Source organism: Neopelma chrysocephalum, unplaced genomic scaffold (genome assembly GCF_003984885.1).
Source record: "Neopelma chrysocephalum unplaced genomic scaffold, ASM398488v2 Primary Assembly neopelma1_69, whole genome shotgun sequence".
Classification (NCBI taxonomy): Eukaryota; Metazoa; Chordata; class Aves; order Passeriformes; family Pipridae; genus Neopelma; species Neopelma chrysocephalum.
Window position 1 is genome coordinate 6,505,873 of NW_020897729.1, and position 17,827 is coordinate 6,523,699.

A 17,827-nucleotide genomic window follows, 5' to 3' on the forward strand; every position below is an offset into this window, starting at 1 on the left:
AGACCATATACCTTGCATGTTTTGATAATTTCTTTTGCACACTACTCTAGATATTTATCAAGTAACAAATAGCAATTGTGCTTGAAGCCAAAGGCTCGTTGTCATGTCATACATAAGAATCATCAGTTCTAATTCGCACAAATGGAACCACTCATGCCTTTCTTTGTGCCAAGGCATGTAATCTCCTCCAAGTTTATGGAATTATTCACCTGAGGGAGGCAGTGAATCAAGGCGGGGCTTAAATTCAATATTTCCTTAATTAGACTTCCAAATTTTTATTGCACGTTCCCAAAGGCTCTGCAACAGCAAACTAGACCTCAATGTCTAGTTTCTTCAGGAAAAGAGCCTTACTTTGGGATATGACAGCAGGGACCACTTCCACCACTGCTGAAAGTACAAGTAAAGGAAGTGCAAACTGAAACACAGCAGAAACACATAAGTCTGGTGGGCTGTAAAGAATCTCTCAAGTGCAACACACTGTACAGCACAACAAGAAAGATGTTCTACAAGGGGACAATAAAAAGATGGTAAAATAATGTCCTCATGGGTTTTGGAATTCCTGCTATGAGCAGGAGAACATGTCAGCTCAGAGGGGCTTGGACACAGAAGCTTTTCTGATCAAACTCATTGAATAGTACTTCTAGTCACCCATCAGAGCAGCCATGGAAAATGTCCCTCCCCTTCCAGCCAACACAACCCTCTATTACAAACCCATGCTTAGAGCACAGGTCAGTTAACAAATAAAACTAAAAACCCAAGAAAAACCCAACCAAGGCTAACTTGTAGCACTGTCTCACTATATAACCCCAGCTTTCCATCCACTGCTGGGAAAAAAAAACCTGCTCAAAATTGTCATCCTTAAAAATTACAGTATTGGGCCATCACTGTATTAGTTTACACCATCTGTAACAAAAGAGATTCTTGTTGTCTTGGCACAGCCCTTCTAATAGTCTTCAGTCCTCACGGGAGACAAATATTTTACATGCAGTTTTCTTCAAGGCAAAGAACACAGCATTCCATGTCGATTTTTAATTTTAAGATAAATACTTTCACTTCCAGTTTGCCACAAGCAAAAATCACTAGAAGTATGAGCCTTTTAGGAGTTTTGTAAAATAAATATGCTAGTCTAGAAAAACTATTCTTTATTTTTACAGATGATTTTACAGTTTAGTTTTTCCATGGTCAGTTGTGCACTACTGCAGTCAGAAAAGACGAATTTATCCCTCTAAGGAATTAATGCAATACTGAAGGATTATGTTATGGGCTCCTAATTATTTTATGGCACCCTATAGAGAGAATCGACTTTAAACAACAACACATTTCTGTTGATGAAAACATTGCTCTACTTATGTGTCATTTTAGTGTGGCATAGCAGGCTGTCACAATCTACCTCCTGCATGCAAGTCAAGCTTTTACTAATGTTAAAAATCTTAATTATGTCTCTATAATTAATTCAAGAACATTGAGCGAAATTCTTCCCCAAAACAGTGGAAAATAAGGGAATACCCCTAACAACAGATGGGGGACGGAAAGCTGTATTTGTTTCCTTTATATGAAGACTTTGTGTGAAATCTTTGCTCTACTGGAGACCACTGGAATCAGTGACAAGTTTGTATAACCTGTTTCTAGAGCTACAGAAGGCTCACAGGAGTTGTATTCAGCACTCAAATTATAGCTATAATTTTGAAAGAAGCCTAGGGACATACCTATCAAATACAGCCAATATAGTAATTCAATGGCAATTCATTGATTTTCTTACATAATTCCACTCTATATGAGGCCATATGAACTTGGGAACTGATTCTGAATGGAATTTCAAACAATTTTGTTCTAGGAAATGCAAAAATATAAAAAGCAACCCCACTTGCAATTATCATTATTTGTTGCATAAAACAAATACTACGGTTTCATAGAGAAAATTAAAATGCATTAGGTGCTGCTAATGCTTTTCAGTGCTGAAAATATTCCCAAGATGCTTTTGCTAAAATAATGACTCGAGGAAATGTAGTCAAAGACACTTCCCTGCACCCTCAAATAGACCATGCACAGATGACCACAACATATGCTTTTCGAGTCACTGTTTTGACTAAAGACTCAGGTTTCTGGGGTTCAAAACTTGAGCTTCCTCCCCCCTGCCTTTGCTCTGCTGAGTTGGCAGCAATTGAACCATTTCACCACCAAGCTACTTCACAGTATGTTCCTGTACAGTTTCAGTGATTTTCTGGTGGTTAATCTCTCACACCATCATTAACACATTACAGTCAGAGGCAATCGTGAGAGAATGATCAATTAACCGAGTGATTAGCAATTTTCTTTGCCCTGTCCCACCCCCTAAAATTAAGTGGTTCAGGCTTGACCACCGTGCCACAATGAAAACAAGGAAATCGCATTTTACCTCATTATTCCTGTTTGAATAGCTAATTACCTAAAACCAACTCCTTCAGCCATGGCAATGAGGAGCTGCAAATTGTTTGTTAGCATTGTCTTCTTTATGTGTCCTTTCTGCTATGAGTTCTATTGCAGCACTTGCTATTTATAAAGCAACAACACAAAATACTTCACAGGAATCCAGTTGGACAATGGTTTAACAGCTGAAAGGTGGCAGCAGCACAGAGCAGAGTCTCGGATACAAAGAGAGGAGTAACAATTTCTTTTTTCCATGAGTGGCCTTCCTGAAGTCAATGGAATAACACAGACACTTAAGGAATAATATGGTGCAAGTCAGAAGAGGTGCTGAGCGTGATTTTAAGGAGGAATGATCTTCAGGATTTTAAATGCATCTTCTAAAAGTAATAAATTATAATAAATTGTAATAACCTAAATAATTGTAATAACTTAACTGACACACTCATGAATGAGAACTCCTCCAAATCTTATCTTTCCCTACTTTACCAGGTTATCTTCCCTTACTTCCCCTGCCCTCCTCCCCCCTACCACAATTACATTTTCTTCATATATAGAAAAGCCATCTTGCTCTAGGAAGAGTCATATATTTGGGCACTGGGAATGGTTTGTGATTCATCCTGCTAAAATATGAGACCAGCTTGCCCCCATGACTTAGAAATACAGCACCTTTATTAATTTGAAAGGGAAGAGAGACACTTCTGTATGAAAACAGGTTGCAGGAATATTCTGGGTTCAAAAGCTAAACAACTGTCATAATGAGTAGCAAAGTCTAATTACTTGGGGGAGGAACAGAACAGGATGGACCTCAATCAGTTAAAATGAAACATTTTCACTTACAGCTTAAGAACAGATGCAGAAAGATACAGCTCTTAGTTCACCTCCTTATTCCTTTGCTCCTGGTTGAAAATAAGTTTACTGGAAATGTGTATTAGTGGCCCAGCATTGTCTCTGGCCCACTTCCAGGAAAGGTTCTCATTGGAGCAAATCCCTTTGGTTCTTCCCAGGCTCATTCCCTATTTGCAAGTTCCTTAGTCAACTAAATAAGCAGCGTGGTGTCCACATGTTTCTCGTTTCTTAATTAATCTATTTTTGCTATTTGCTGGATGGAAATCTTAAACAATCTCCCACTAAAGTTTTATTCTAACTCATGATTTTGCCAGCCAGCACATTTCATCCATTGCTTGTAGGGACATCCAGCACTTCAAAGAAATCTCATGATGCAGACCAATATATGGAATTAATTCCCATATATGCAGTTAGCTGGCACACAGAGATTTAAATATGCATCACTATGGATCAGAGTATGCCCGTCTCTGTAGAAGAAGCTGGGACATATCAACATCAGTAACATTATCAAACTTGGTTGGGAAATTCGGTGAGCGAAAGTCTAAGCTTCTGCAAATCTGCCAAGTCACATTTAAACATATTTTTGTCTCCAGGCATTTCAGAAGTGTTCTAGATTGGCCTTTGCAGCACTGCTTTACTATTAAGTTCATGCCCCATTTAGATGTGAAATGCTACAGATTTCTATTTAGATTTACCTCAAAACAATTTACTATATGTAAGTAAAAGTGGAATGGGAGGGTGGAGTTTGGGGACTGCATAGGCCTAATAGCAAAGAATTCTACTTTTATTTCATCCCAGTATTCCTTCCTTCCATCTCTGTTTACAGTATTATTAATTAATTACACAAATAACAGCCTTGGACTGTCTGGTTCCTTCCCTGAAATTGTCATCAGTTTTCACACTGCCAGAATTCATTTTCTGTCTTCGTAGATTCACATCTCAGATTTTCTTCTAATGCAAACAGAAGAAAAGTAAGATTGGGCAGCCCACTGCTGATAACACAGTATTAGAGATTGCCTTAGAGAGCTTTGTCCCAAAGTTTCTACTAATATGTAAACAAAACAGCATCCAAAGTACAAATTAAAGGTGTTCTTTGGAAGTTCTAGTTCACAAAATTTTGATTTCTAGTTAAAAGAACAAAAATTAAAATTCCAAACTTTCAGGAAATTTAATGGTTATGTTAAATATTAATTTCAAAATTTGTTTTAAAACAAATTCAACACATTTAATTTTAATTAAGTCAAAAGTATACCAGAACTGTAAAAACCAGCTATGAAATGTGATGCATTAAAAATGCTTAAACAGTAACAAACATTCATACACCAATGCAAAGAAATTAGTGGAGCTAATCAGGCTACATTACAATCCCAGATAAAAGATGAACAGAAACAAAACCTCCATATAGGGCAGGTGACACTGTAAATTGTTCTTGTTTTCCCTTGAAGAGTCCAATTCCTTCCCCAATTTCCTAGCACTTTCCAGAGTACAAAAGGGACAACAACAAAGTGATTTTCTTCAGTTCTTCTGTTTTTAAAAATCAGTTGTTAGCAAGTGATAAAACACAGCGAGGTTTTAGGATATGCTGTGACAAAACATAAAACGTGCACTGAAATAGAAACTTTGTGCTGTTTGCCAGATTGCAAAATGTGTGGGAATCGTCATTGAAGAATCCCTTCAGAAATACACAAAACATCACAAAGCAATTCTTTCTGTATGGTGTGAATTCATTTCTTTTAGTGGAAAGTGGTGAACTCCCGTTCTACTGCTATTTGCAGGTTACACTTCTCAGACATCAAACACAAAACCAACAAAAATTAGATGTAGCACTAGGTCTGTCTTCAACTTCAGCTCGTATTTAAAGGATCATGAGTATTTCTAGAGAAGTTAATGAAGTTTCTTCCACAGAAGCTTTAGTAAAACACTCTGTATTTTTGATTGCAATCTCAAAACCTGAAGTTCAAGGAGGAAATAAGACATTTTTATTAGATGTGACTGTAGTTTAGATGCTTTGCTGTATCTAAACCATCTCAAACATTACTTAAAATGACACCTCAATGGATACCCATTCTTGTGTTAATACTTTAGCATTAAAAGGAGTAGATTGATATTGTGCATTAGGTTCACTTGCCCAGCCAGCAAATACATAAGAAAAATAACTTAACTTTTGATCTGCTTACAAGCAGCAATATCCACTATAATAACCATATAATATACAGTGAAAGAGTGAGAAATTATATTGAAGAAAACTATCAAACTTAGAACTATTCTTTAGAAACAAATAAAACCACACAGCTATTCATATTTTATGTACTAGTACTGCTGCATGAAAAATTTTGCAAAGTAATTACCATAATGCACAAGTAGAAGAAAAACTAGGAAATAAATCCATTTTGTTAGTGGCATTCTCAAGCATGGATTGTACTATACAGCTCCCATACACACTCATCAGGTAATTGGTAAGGATTTCTAGCATTTCATCCTTCATAAGCACTGAAAAGTCAATGTTATTTAACTGTTGCACAAATGTTAATAAAAAGTCATAATCCAGGGAGCTTACCCTGGGTCAACAGAAAGAATCCCAGAACCATCCAAAGTTATTTCCAAAGTCCAGACAAGAGATCTGAAAGAGAGAATAACAAAGGGTTTGTGACAAAGCTGACACAGAGTCCCCTGAAAGGAGCAAAATCAATTGTGACATTTTTCATTTATTTGTAAATGCATCTTTGGCAGTGTGCTCACTCCAAACGACAGCTGACTCTTATAGAATAGGGGAGGTGATGGTAAAAGAGAGGAATCCTGACAGTTGCTTTAATGAGATTCTGCATCAGGATCACTCCACCACTTTCCCTCAACAAGGAGTGTGCCCTTCACTTTCAATCTTGCATCCTCCAATTTGGAAAGCATTAACCCTATGAAAAACTCAAGTCAGCCTCCTCTAATCAGCATCACAGCTCTTCTTCCTACACCTCCATCACCATCTCACTGACATTTATGTATGGAGTCTGCTCACGATTTTAAATACGTATAAGCACCACACAGAAAATTAAACTTCAACCTGATAGTATTACTTTAATCAAAGTCTAGTTGCAGTGTGTGTGGTGAGAGGACAAGACTTAAAATACACCTTAGCTGATATTAGCAGCTCAAGCCCACAAAGCTTCCCTTCCAGCTCTAGGAGCTTTTCTGCTTAAAGTGTTCAATGCAGGAACCTCGGATGCTCAGATTTTCTCTATTACAAAAATAAATAGGGAAATTTGTAACATGACAGGAAACTTGCCTTGCAAATATTGAGAGAATGATCATTCTGGGAACAGCAGCAGACAAGGAATTTTAATAACTAACGATGTGAAGCATGATACCAAGTATTTCAGAAGAGGCCACTGGCTTGAGGATCTAATGCTTTAGAGCACTTACTCTAATCTGAGATATCTCATTCTCACATTTTCCAGCAATAACACATTTTTTTGTTGTTCAAACTTGTTTTCTAGTACTATATCACATATCTTTCAATGGAACTAGATGACAGCACTGCATATATCACAGTAGCCTCAGGCTGCACTGAAATTAGTATTTTATCCTCTGTTAACATCAGTAAAACATTTGTATTACAACAGGAAGTTTTTCGTAAAAAAAAAACCCAAACACATAGACACAAAAAAACCCCTCCAAACCTCTCATACTGGCATTGCTGAGAGAAGCCTGAATCCCATCTCTTTTGCATGCAATCCTCCCTCTTCTGAGCAATGAAGCTGGTGAAGGGACAAGAGAACAAGTCCTGTGAGGAGCAGCTGAGGGAGCTGGGGTTGGTTTAGTCTGGAGAGAAGGAGGCTCAGGGGAGACCTTATCACTCTCTGCAACTACCTGAAAGGAGGCTGTAACCAGGTGGGGATCAAGTCTCTTCTCCCTAGTAACAAGCAAAAGGACAAGAGGAAACTGCCTCAAGTTGTGCCGGGGGAGGTTCAGATTGGATATTAGGGGAAAAAAAAAATTCACCAAGAGGTCTGTCAAGCCCTGGCACAGGCTGCCCAGGCTGAATCACCCTGCCAAGAGGTATTTAAAAGACATGTAGGTGTGGCACTTGGGGACATGGGGCAGTGGAGGTTTAATGGTTGGACTCAATGTGATTTCTAGGTAAACAAGCTTGGTTTGAAAAAACTAAAACATCTGCAATAATACTGGTCAGAAAACAACTCCATCTCACCTCCGTATGAAAGCTGGCTAGTAAGTCATGTTTGAGGAGTCTGCAATGAATTAATCTATGCCACAATCTGCTCGACAATCTGTCTACATAAACCATGAATAAAGATCATTCATTGCTTGAAAAAAAGGAGAGAGAGATGGATCATCTTCATGAGTTACAGAGCAGTTTGCCTGACAGCCTTCAGAGAACCAGTGCAGTAATCCACAGCTCAAGCAAAACTTCCATTTTCCATTTGATTAATTTGTTTAAAAAACACAATTCTTTAGAGTATTGTGGAGTTTCCTAGAAGAAATCTTTTTGGCACCTTCAAGTTAAGGATGCAGATTAAAGGTGTAACTTTGAAATGGTTTGCAATATCCTTCCTGGTGTGTATGATCTTTCAAAGAGTCTCAGTTGATAGAAACAAGGACTGTAATCCACTTTCTGTATTAGCTTTTCTTTTTTCTCTCACTGAAGGTTCACTCTTCGCCGAAACACTTTTAAATTAGCGTCACAAAGCCCAGCACAACATTAAATCACTTACTGAGCATATCAATCTCAGTTAACCAAAAAAAACCAGAGTACACTTTAAAACAAATTCTCTGGCAGTTTCTTCCAATTGAGATCAAATCTCCTAAGTTAAAAGACCCCTCATATTTCATTCCTAGAAATATACAGTTACTCCTAGCAACCTCTCACAGTTGGATGGAAAGCAGAAAAGGCCAGTTTTGGCCTGTGCTCCAGTAAGGGAGCACCAATGAAAAATAATGAAGTCAACACACATTTGGAAAAAAATTACTATTTAGCTCCAAGGAAGGTTGTTTTATAATTCAGACAGGTGATCTGGAGGCACAGCAGAGCAATAATGACTAACATCACATACTAGAGGGAGTATAAATTTTAATGATACCACTCATAAAACCCACATTTTAAAGGTTACAAAACAGAAACAAGCTTACAAAGAAAACACATAAATCATTCAAGGTGTTGGGTTCCCATTCCTGAGCTATTTTAAGAACTAACAGCCTGTCCATCACTAAATAAACTAGAATATGCTGTACTCATTTATGCAGGGCTGAAAAGGAATGTACACTAGAGTTCAGCAACCATTCACCACTACAGACTCTATTCTTAGCAACACAATAGCCATAACCATTTATTCATTACTCAATAAAATTAAACAAAAACACTTGACCAAATTCATCTAGACAAGATCTCAACAACACATAATTAGCACTATAGTTACCCAGAGTTCTCAGTCAGAGACATTAACGCACTTAGCTATTTGCTCTTACACACTTCATTGTAGGCCCTTAAATATCTTTAATGGGACATTTACATCAACAGACTGGATCACTTGAATGCCCAAAGACAGTTAAATATCACAGAACAAAAAAATCTTTTAAAACACTGGAGTGCTCACTATAATCTGTTCTTGGGTTTTCAACTTTAAGTTCAAAATTGCCTTGCACAGAGTTCACTCATTAACTGCTGCACCTGGACAAGGAAATTGAGAAGTGGACCCATGGGAACCTCATGAGCTGCAGCAAAACCAAGTGCAAGGTGCTGCATCTGGGCTGGTTGGAGAACACAGACAAGAGTGTTGCAAAGTAACTTTCTATCCCCGCTCTCCACGCATCCTATGAGGATGAAACAAAGTCCTGTATTCTCATTTTTATTACTTTAATTGGACTGAATTGCAACTGTATTTATTGTTGTGCCTATAAGCTATCAGCACAGGACATTTTAAATGGCTGGTTGTTGAAATGCTGACTCAGAGCCAACAAGCCACTGTTAACTTCACAAACTGTGAACTTTGTGACAAACTTGTCATTCAAATCCAAAAACGATCCTTCGAGCTGAACAGGAATTTCCAGAAAAGATGTGTAGTTTTGCTCAGTGGTCACTTCTCTTAGTCACAGAAACTGGCATCTCTATCTCACTGCAAGTAACTTCCACCTTCACAACACTAACATACTCCAGGCTCCCTTCTGGAGGCAGCACACCAAGGGCCAGGCTCACCACGAAAAGCTTTCACTGCATAAGGCTTTCTGCATCCCAGAGATCAGGCTTTTAGAGTTTGGTTTTCAACACTCAATCTGCTTTAACATTACTTTTCATCTTAATATCCTTTTATATGTGAGCTGGTTAATGGATAACTCAAAACTGATTTATTTTTTCAGAATTAGACACACACTGAAAGACACTTGAACCAGGGTCACTTTGCCTTGCTGCAAAGTCCAACGAGATTATCAAATAAGGCCTCATCCAAAATCCTCCCATGTCAAACGGAATATTTCTACTGGCTGGGGTTCATATGGAATGCAGATTTGGGATCTAGTCTCAATCCAAATGGGGGTGCAGCAATCAACAACACAACTACAGAGCTCTCACTAGCACTTATGGGATTTCAAACTGCAACCTTACCTCTGAAATTTCTGCATCCAATTACCAGTCATCAGAGGCCACCAATCTCTTAAACTTTAATGGTTAAAGAAAACTCAGTGTTTGGTTTACAAAGGCAATAAACACCCAAATGTTTGCAGTAAGCTGTTTTCCTTACGGTGTGTTTTTAATTCTGGAATCCTTTCCTGTAGCTCTGGAGGAACTTTAAGTAAACTGCTAACCTATTATTTTTCCAGTCTTTGTTTTCTTTAGGAAATTATTTAAGAAAAACCTCAAACAGTGATCTCAGCATTCATACAGCAGTGAACTTCAGATACAGTAATTGCATTGCTGTGAGCTATGACGACTTTCCCATGGGGGAGAAATGACCTGGTAATTCAAGAATGACAAAGTCAAAAGTAAGGTAAGCTGGGGGAGGGAAAGGATTTCCCCCTAGGATGAGATAAATATAATTTCTCACAGCAGTGTATATGTCTCTTAAGCCTCAGGTGGTTTTAAGTTAATGAGATTAGTTCCAGCAGGCAGTGAAATCCCAGGATATAGGATTTATATTTCAGCAGTTTTCACTTCATCCAGCAAGCACGGTGAAGTCAATCTTTGTGTCATTTTGTTATTGTCCTGGTTTGGGTCTTGTTCTCAGGCTCAAGCCCGGCTAAAGCACCTCGTAACTTTGACTTGAAAGCTTAAGCATCATGTAAAGAGTATGTTTAAAAGGGAGGAGAAAGGCAGCAAACTTAATCTCCAGGAAAGGATTTTTTATTTAACTTTTCAGATGTACTTTTATGCAATGGAATTTGTTCTTATACTTTTTTTTTTTATTCTATCAAGGTCACACACATTTTTATCCTGAACACGAAATAAAAACCAGAATGCATTGTTGCAAAAGAAACTGCTTTTAAAAAATTTACACCCTAGAAAGACAGACACCTTTAGGATGACTGGCTAGTTCAGTCTTCTATGTGTTGAATGATTACCCTGGCTTCATAACAACCAAAATGAGCTCCCACCCACTGGATGTACAAACTGGAGTTTCACTCCAGCCCCCATTTCTGCTCATACAACCAAACCTTCACTCCAGTTGCCAGTTCCAGTCTGATCACAAGTTATACTGGGGCAGCCTCATGCAGTGCAAGGACAGGGCAGCATTTTGGCTGATGACAAAGCACAGCAGAAGGATCAAGAACTGTACAGAGCAAGTGCCTGGACCTATCTGAAAGATAAATCATTACACTGAGCTGCTAAGCAGAAGGCTTTTGGAAGATAAGAAAATGGAGAAAAACTGAGGTCAGATGATAATACTGATTTACACACACTAAGAATTCTTCCACACCCAGCTTCATTTCTATTTACAATCACTGCATATTAATATCTGCTAATTTAGCAATTGTTCTACACATTGGATAGTATTTTTAGCTGAGAATTTGATTTAAAAAAAACACTGTAAAGAAGTTGCAGAAAAATCTAGTGTTGATAACATACTTTAGGTATCTCTTTCCCATGCAACAAGGGAATGACCACAGTCCTTTCCTCCTCTCCTGTGAAACAAAATGTGTAGACACCACATCAAGAAAATGCTCATATTAGTCCCAGGCTACTTTCCAAGACAGTTTGATTAAACTTCATATCCAGAAAGCACACAAAGGAATTATTTTTATTGGGGTAATTTAACCTCAAGATACAAGGTAAAATCTACTAAAAAGACTTTATAGAATACCCAAGTCCATCACAGGAAAAGCTTTGTTTATTTTAGTTTTAACTTCCAAGCCTGACTTTAATACAGGCAAAACACACCCACACAGACATTGGTGTTTGAACTTTTTTGTTGGTTTATTTATTTATTTACTTTTACTCAGGGATCTGCCTTCTCATTCTGTGCTAATGCACCACCACATTTTTAATCTTCATCCTGTGCAGAGATGTCCTTCCTACTTCAGGTTTTAGCACTTGATAAACCACCTGTCTTCAGTTACATATGAAAAAGTCAATCATCTCTTTGCCAAAGGAAAGCAAAAGCTAAGGAAAGGGCAGCTATGCAAAGCTGTGACACTCATTTCCTTTTTCTCTGGAAGAGCCTTACCTGGTAGAAACACGTATCATGTAACTAAAGAGAGGCAACATCAGCAAATGAATCTAAGGACACAGAGGCCAAAGTCTGACCACAAACCGGTTTCTGGCACTATTCAAAACTCTGTAATCACTGGAATCTGATACACTGGATTAACACTGAGCATCCAGCATCCATCACTACTTGGGCCGGCTGTGACTTGGAAAAGCGCAGCTGTACAGGGATGTGCCATCACATACAAGGGATATTAAAATGCATTTGCCTGATTGAGATACCTGAATGTTTGCTTACCTGCAAAGTAAATACACATCTGCTCTCAAGTTAAACCCAGTGAGTATTTCCACACATGCATGGATCAAAGCATGCCATTTTCCATTAAATATAACATGCAAATATGATTTCCAACTATATGAAAATTAACTACCAGGGCAATTACTCCAGAAGTACTGCAATTATAAGTGTCATCAGAATACTTTATGCTTTCTGTTGGCAGAAGAATTATTTTGTAATTGGTCAGGGAACTCCTTCCCACATACTTTAATAATCAGCATGCAAGCTTCAAAAAGGAAATCTATTTCTTTATCAGCCTCTGAAAGTAACAGGCCTACCAGGAAAATACTTATATAAGTATGATAACAGGGTGAATTACCTTAAAGTGTTTTAAAACAAAAACGAAAGGAAGAGCAATGGTCTGCAAATATTTACATTTCTTTTAAGGTCAAAAGGGTCAATTAAAATGAACAATTTGGACGTCTTCCACAATTAAAAGTTAAGCCTCATACATAAATACCTGCCACTAGAAACTTTAAAAGAAGCAATCATAATAGAAGTAAAATATTCTAGAGGATTTTTGCAGGAAAAAAAAGTGCAGCTTTTGATTCTTTTTTAAAGTGTTAATGTGTGTTCAAGTGGCCTTAATCTGCTCTGACAAGCTCTAAAAAAAATAAAATAAAGTCTAAATACTTTCTTTAACCTTACCTTTCTCTTGGTCAGTTCCACTGCTGCTACACGCAGTTTCATTGCTAAATGAATCATTGCACAAAAGTTCCCTTATAGAGCCCATTATCAGCATTTGGCTGGAGACAGCCCTAAAGCATTAAGCCTCCTGAAGGCGAAAATGAGAGTCAATGCTCCAGCTTTTCACAACAGCAAGGAAAAATGGCCTGATTTTGAGAACAGCTTGCTGCACCCACCTCTTAGCTGGCAAAGAACTGCAATTTTACAACTGCACATCATAAGCTTTGGATGCTCTCTCCTCCATCCAGACTATGCATCCATACAGGTGGTCACATATAACAAAGCACAGGGGAATTGTGCCCTGTCATTTAATTTCTGTGGAGAGGATGCAGAACAAACTAACTAACACTAAACCAACACTGCTGCTGAAAATAGAAGAAAGGGACAACTAGTCCAGTTCTGTCCCAGAAGGCGTGGAGAAAAACTCATGCCTAGCTATGTACAGGTATTTATCTTCTCTATGCTTTGTTTCTTCTTCTCACCTGTATGTTTATCTCCTAATGTTTGCAACATTAAAAGAAAACTATTGCCTAGAAATTTTACTAAAGGAATGTTTTACAGAAAAAGAGAAAGAATTTAATCTCCACTACATTGCCACAAAAATGCTGGAAAGAGTGTATATATGACAGCACACACACTTAATGTTAGACATTGATGCAACCTTTTCCTGCATAAATGGAAAGCAGCCTTAGTATAAATGGGAAAAACTTCACATAGTTCAGTGAGAAAACTCCACTTTGAACATGAACAGAATCCAACAACTGCAGCTCTGACTGGCCTAGGACAGAGCACACCCTGTCAGTCTCTGGATGTTAGACATCACATAACCCTAGATGGTAAGACTGAGTGATGCTACAGACTGGCAACACTAAAGCTTCTCTGCTTTGCTTGCATTGCAAGTATCTCAAAGGCAGAAAAACAACAAGGCAATAAAACATCAAGTTTGAAGCCTCATATTCCCTGAAATTTTTGCTCGTAGGTCCAGAGGTCTGCCTGCCAGAGCTGCCTGGACATGTCAGGAAAGAATCAGCTTCTTTCTGCTGCAGGAATGCAACAGATTAACTTAATGCATTAGATGGAACCTCGTTTGGGAGAGAAGAGAGCTGCTGGCATCAGCCTGATGTATATGAAAGCAGACAGACTACAAAGTTTAAGAATGTATGGAAACTTTAAGAGACTGTTTTGTGATTAAAAAGGAGATAATGAAATGGACAGAAGTTGTCAAAAGAATATTTCATTTTGCTTTGCTTACTCAAACCAGTATTGATTGATACATTCACAGTTTCATTGCAGCAAGCATTAGATTAGGACTATTGAACTAACTCACTATGATGCATTGCATGACAGCGAGAAAAATTAAACAGTTCAAGCTGTGATCTTGTCAGATCTCAGAAGCCAGACAGGATGCGAATGATCTAATAGGGAACTTCCACAGAGAGCTGGGAAGTACAGCTGGGAATTCAGCTCCCGTTCCTACTGAGCATGTGCCCAGAAAACTTGGTTCTAGAGGCTGAGACTTAACCCAGGCTTCTAACCACAGTGATCATTAACAAACACCAGCTATACCTTTTGCAGGTTAATCCTCTTGCTCATGAAAAGCACTCCAGTGACACTTTCAGCCATCTCAGCACAGAATAACCCCAGTTTACAAAGCTCACAGACAGGAATAAAAATGAATGCTTTTGCACAGCCCTTGAATGGAGCTGCTCAAGTACTTTTATTATTTTAATGACAGATAAAACCTGTTTGGTTAGAAAACAAGGCAGTTACAAAGAGGGTACTCCATCAATCTTCCAGGAAGAAGTGCCCTTCACTTTCTGTACCAGACAGAAGCAGGACAGTCTTTTCTGCACAGCAACAACTCAGTGGCTGAAAAACAACTACCCACAGACAAGATTTTTGAATCACCAGACCACAAAATCTCCCTAGAACCACCGTGTACACTCAGCATATCAGGATGTTGCACGTCCTTCATTAAAAGAACCACAGAACCACATGAAAACAACTGCACAGAGGGTTTCCCCTTGCCCTGCAGGCCCAGCGCAGGAGCTTCCACACACTAATGATACATTCCAATTGTTGAATGATGGTCTTTTAAATAAGTGACAGTGTGCCAACACTTTGCAAATGCTGTAGCAAGGCTTACCCTCTAATATTAAATTGATTGAGCAGATTGTGCTGGAGGAAATTAAGTGCTGCTACAGATCACTAATGGTTTTCACACCTTGGATTCCAGTAACATGCTTTACTTATTTCACAGGACACAGCTTACATGAAGTCTTGTGTACTAGTTTGCAATAGGTCCACACTCATTAAGAAACCTCAAAAACAGGCAACATCATCTTTTAACACTATTATGTAAAAACCACATGAACATTATCAAGAGTCTGCTCCAGAACAACCTCGGGCAAGGTTTAGTTTTTCCTGGTTTTAATCCCTTCATTAACCTCACTCTACTGTGAGTTTTTACATTGTGTTGACTTTATCACTGCCATAAAGGATAGCATAGATGTCCCACTTCACTACAGTGGAAATAATTTCTGTGCCCAGTCTTAAGCAAATAAGCAGGGAACAGGACTTACTTTTGATCTGAAGAGATTGATAACCTTGAGTTTTAAACAGCACCTGGTGTTTCCCTGATCTTCACTTGCCATAACAAAGGTAGAAAGTCCTCATCTGCAAATTACTAATAATAATCAGCTGCAAGATGTGACCTTGGACAAAGCAATGTTAAATTGGCCAGCAAATTTTTTGGAGGCATCGCTGTTATTAACTTGCAATTTTTTCATTTCAGTCTGCCACTGATGCTTGGCAGGTTATAATTTTTCATTTTCTCACTTGGCTGACGCTCACTCAAATAGAGATTATGGAGATAGTGGTGGAGAATTTTTACAAAGAGATTTTTCCCCTTTCAACTCGATCACATCAGGATACAAACACAAATCATCTCTGTGAGGTGGGTTACTTTCTAGGTAGGATTACTGTCGAAGATCCTTTCAGTACTCCAATGGCAGGAACAGTTATCTTGTCTTCTTTGGAACTCATGAGCTCTCCAGTGTGTTAATGGACAGCTGGACAACTACAACCTGTTCAGTGCGTTCCCACCAGGCATGAGATGGCCCAACTGCACTTCTGTTTTACAGTTAATATACAATAGAAATTAAAATTTTAGTGCATTAGTACTTTCCCTTGAGATCAACAGTTGGTTTTTTTTTAAATAAAAGCAATTGATCACTTTCTACTAAAGGAGAGTATTCCCCAATAGTATGTTTGCCTCCACATCACCTTCCTACTCTCTCATCATTTCTTTGCCATTGATTAATGAATAAAAGCTGTAATAAACAGCTCCTCCCAGTGATCATTCTGGAACAGCACTTCCTATTTCTTAAGTGTTGGTGGGGTTTTTTTTCTTTTTCTTTTCAAATATCCTCTGCTCACAAGGAAAATATCTAAAATACAAGTATGTAACTAAACACAAACAGATCCAAAAACGTGCTTTCAATTAAGTTTTTCTGCCTTTGGTGGTGAACCAAAGCACTCTTTTGCAAAAAAAAAACATTTTGTGGCAGTCCTCTGACTAAAAAATACTGTCCCCCAAGCAATCCTGATGTAGGAATTGTATGTGACATGCATGTAAATGTTTGCAGAGCTTTCCTCATTACCAAAAAAGATTTTTCTTCTAATGTTCTTCTAGTTAGAGCTTATGCAACGAGAAGCTGAAGAACACATTAAAGGTTGGTACACCAGAAGTCACAGTGGAAAGGATTTTCATTGATCAGAAACTACAGTTCACACAAAGCTGGAGACACTATGATGTTGTTACTACTAAATACAGCCCAAAGGATATTAAAACAGCCTGACAAAACATGTCCTTGCCTTCATAATTACCCATTTTTAGCCTTCCTTTTCAAACCATGAATATTCAGTAGGAAGCACAGAGAAACAAGCTCACATTTACTTATATTGCCTTTCCTTTGTCTTCTTTAACTCTACTTTGAAATATTTATTATCCTAGCAACTGTATCAAGAATGAAATATCTGGCAAGATATCGACTGCCATTGAGAATAAGCTTCATCATTCACTCAATGAGATTAGAACTTCAGCTGATAACTAGAGTGACACAGTAAGGTTTCTAAAGTCATATGACTGTACAAAACTGTAAGTCTCAGATCTAATTCACTGCTTTTTATTGCATTTTCTGAAATTTCTTTAGAAAGACAGCATAACATCACTCATTTTATATGCAGGGAATTGAAAGCCCAGGAAAGAAAAGTAGCCTTGGCCAAGGCCATACAGGGGAACAGTGGCTACATTTGAAAATTTACCAAGTCTTCCAATTCCAAGTTCATTCTCTCTTCTGTTTAGTTTGATATTCATATTCCAGACATTTTCTTTGTGAAGAGAAAATATTTAAAGAAAACAAATAAACAAACAAACCCCCCCAAAACCCAAATAAACAAAACAACAACTTCCACTCCTAAAAAAACTGAGACAATTCCCTTAAAGGTTCATGCCTACATTTCCAACAGCCACACGGTCTAGAGAACAACAGATAATGCTGAAGAACTCCCATAGAGCCTATTCCCAGCTTTGACAGAACTCCCAGTTTTGTGTTTCCTGGCTTACAACCCATGGAAAGTTGCTTTTAACATCTGCTGGTCCATTAACACATTGAGCATCACCATGAAATCAGCACACAGTAAGCACAGGGAATTCCAGCCCCCTGGGTAGCTCCAGCAGGTAAGGAATACGGCTGCACAGCATCAATCCTGCTTAACTTTATGTAGATGTAATGCAGGCTTAACCACACAGAGTTTGCAGAACTATATAACTTCTGTTCAAATAAAATATTAGCTCTGTTCTTCATATTCTAATTCTGATTCCAGTATATTTTTCAATTAACTTG

The 17,827-nt window shown here is 38.2% G+C and overlaps 1 protein-coding gene across 6 annotated transcripts in view; it reads right to left on the minus strand.

Moving 5' to 3' along the window:
* The window catches only part of NAALADL2 (N-acetylated alpha-linked acidic dipeptidase like 2), a 457,652-nt gene that overhangs the window by 401,883 nt on the left and 37,942 nt on the right, over positions 1-17,827 (minus strand). For 5 of the 6 annotated variants that reach the window (XM_027685645.1, XM_027685646.1, XM_027685647.1 and 2 more), the window contains one exon: positions 5,810-5,872. Coding sequence is in view for 1 of the 6 variants with exons in the window: in XM_027685644.1 (XP_027541445.1) it covers positions 5,810-5,840 (31 nt within the window). In the remaining 5 variants the exon portion in view is untranslated. Of the gene's footprint in view, positions 1-5,809; positions 5,873-10,905; positions 10,978-17,827 lie in introns of those variants that run through there. The other variant, XM_027685650.1, reaches the window with a different exon arrangement.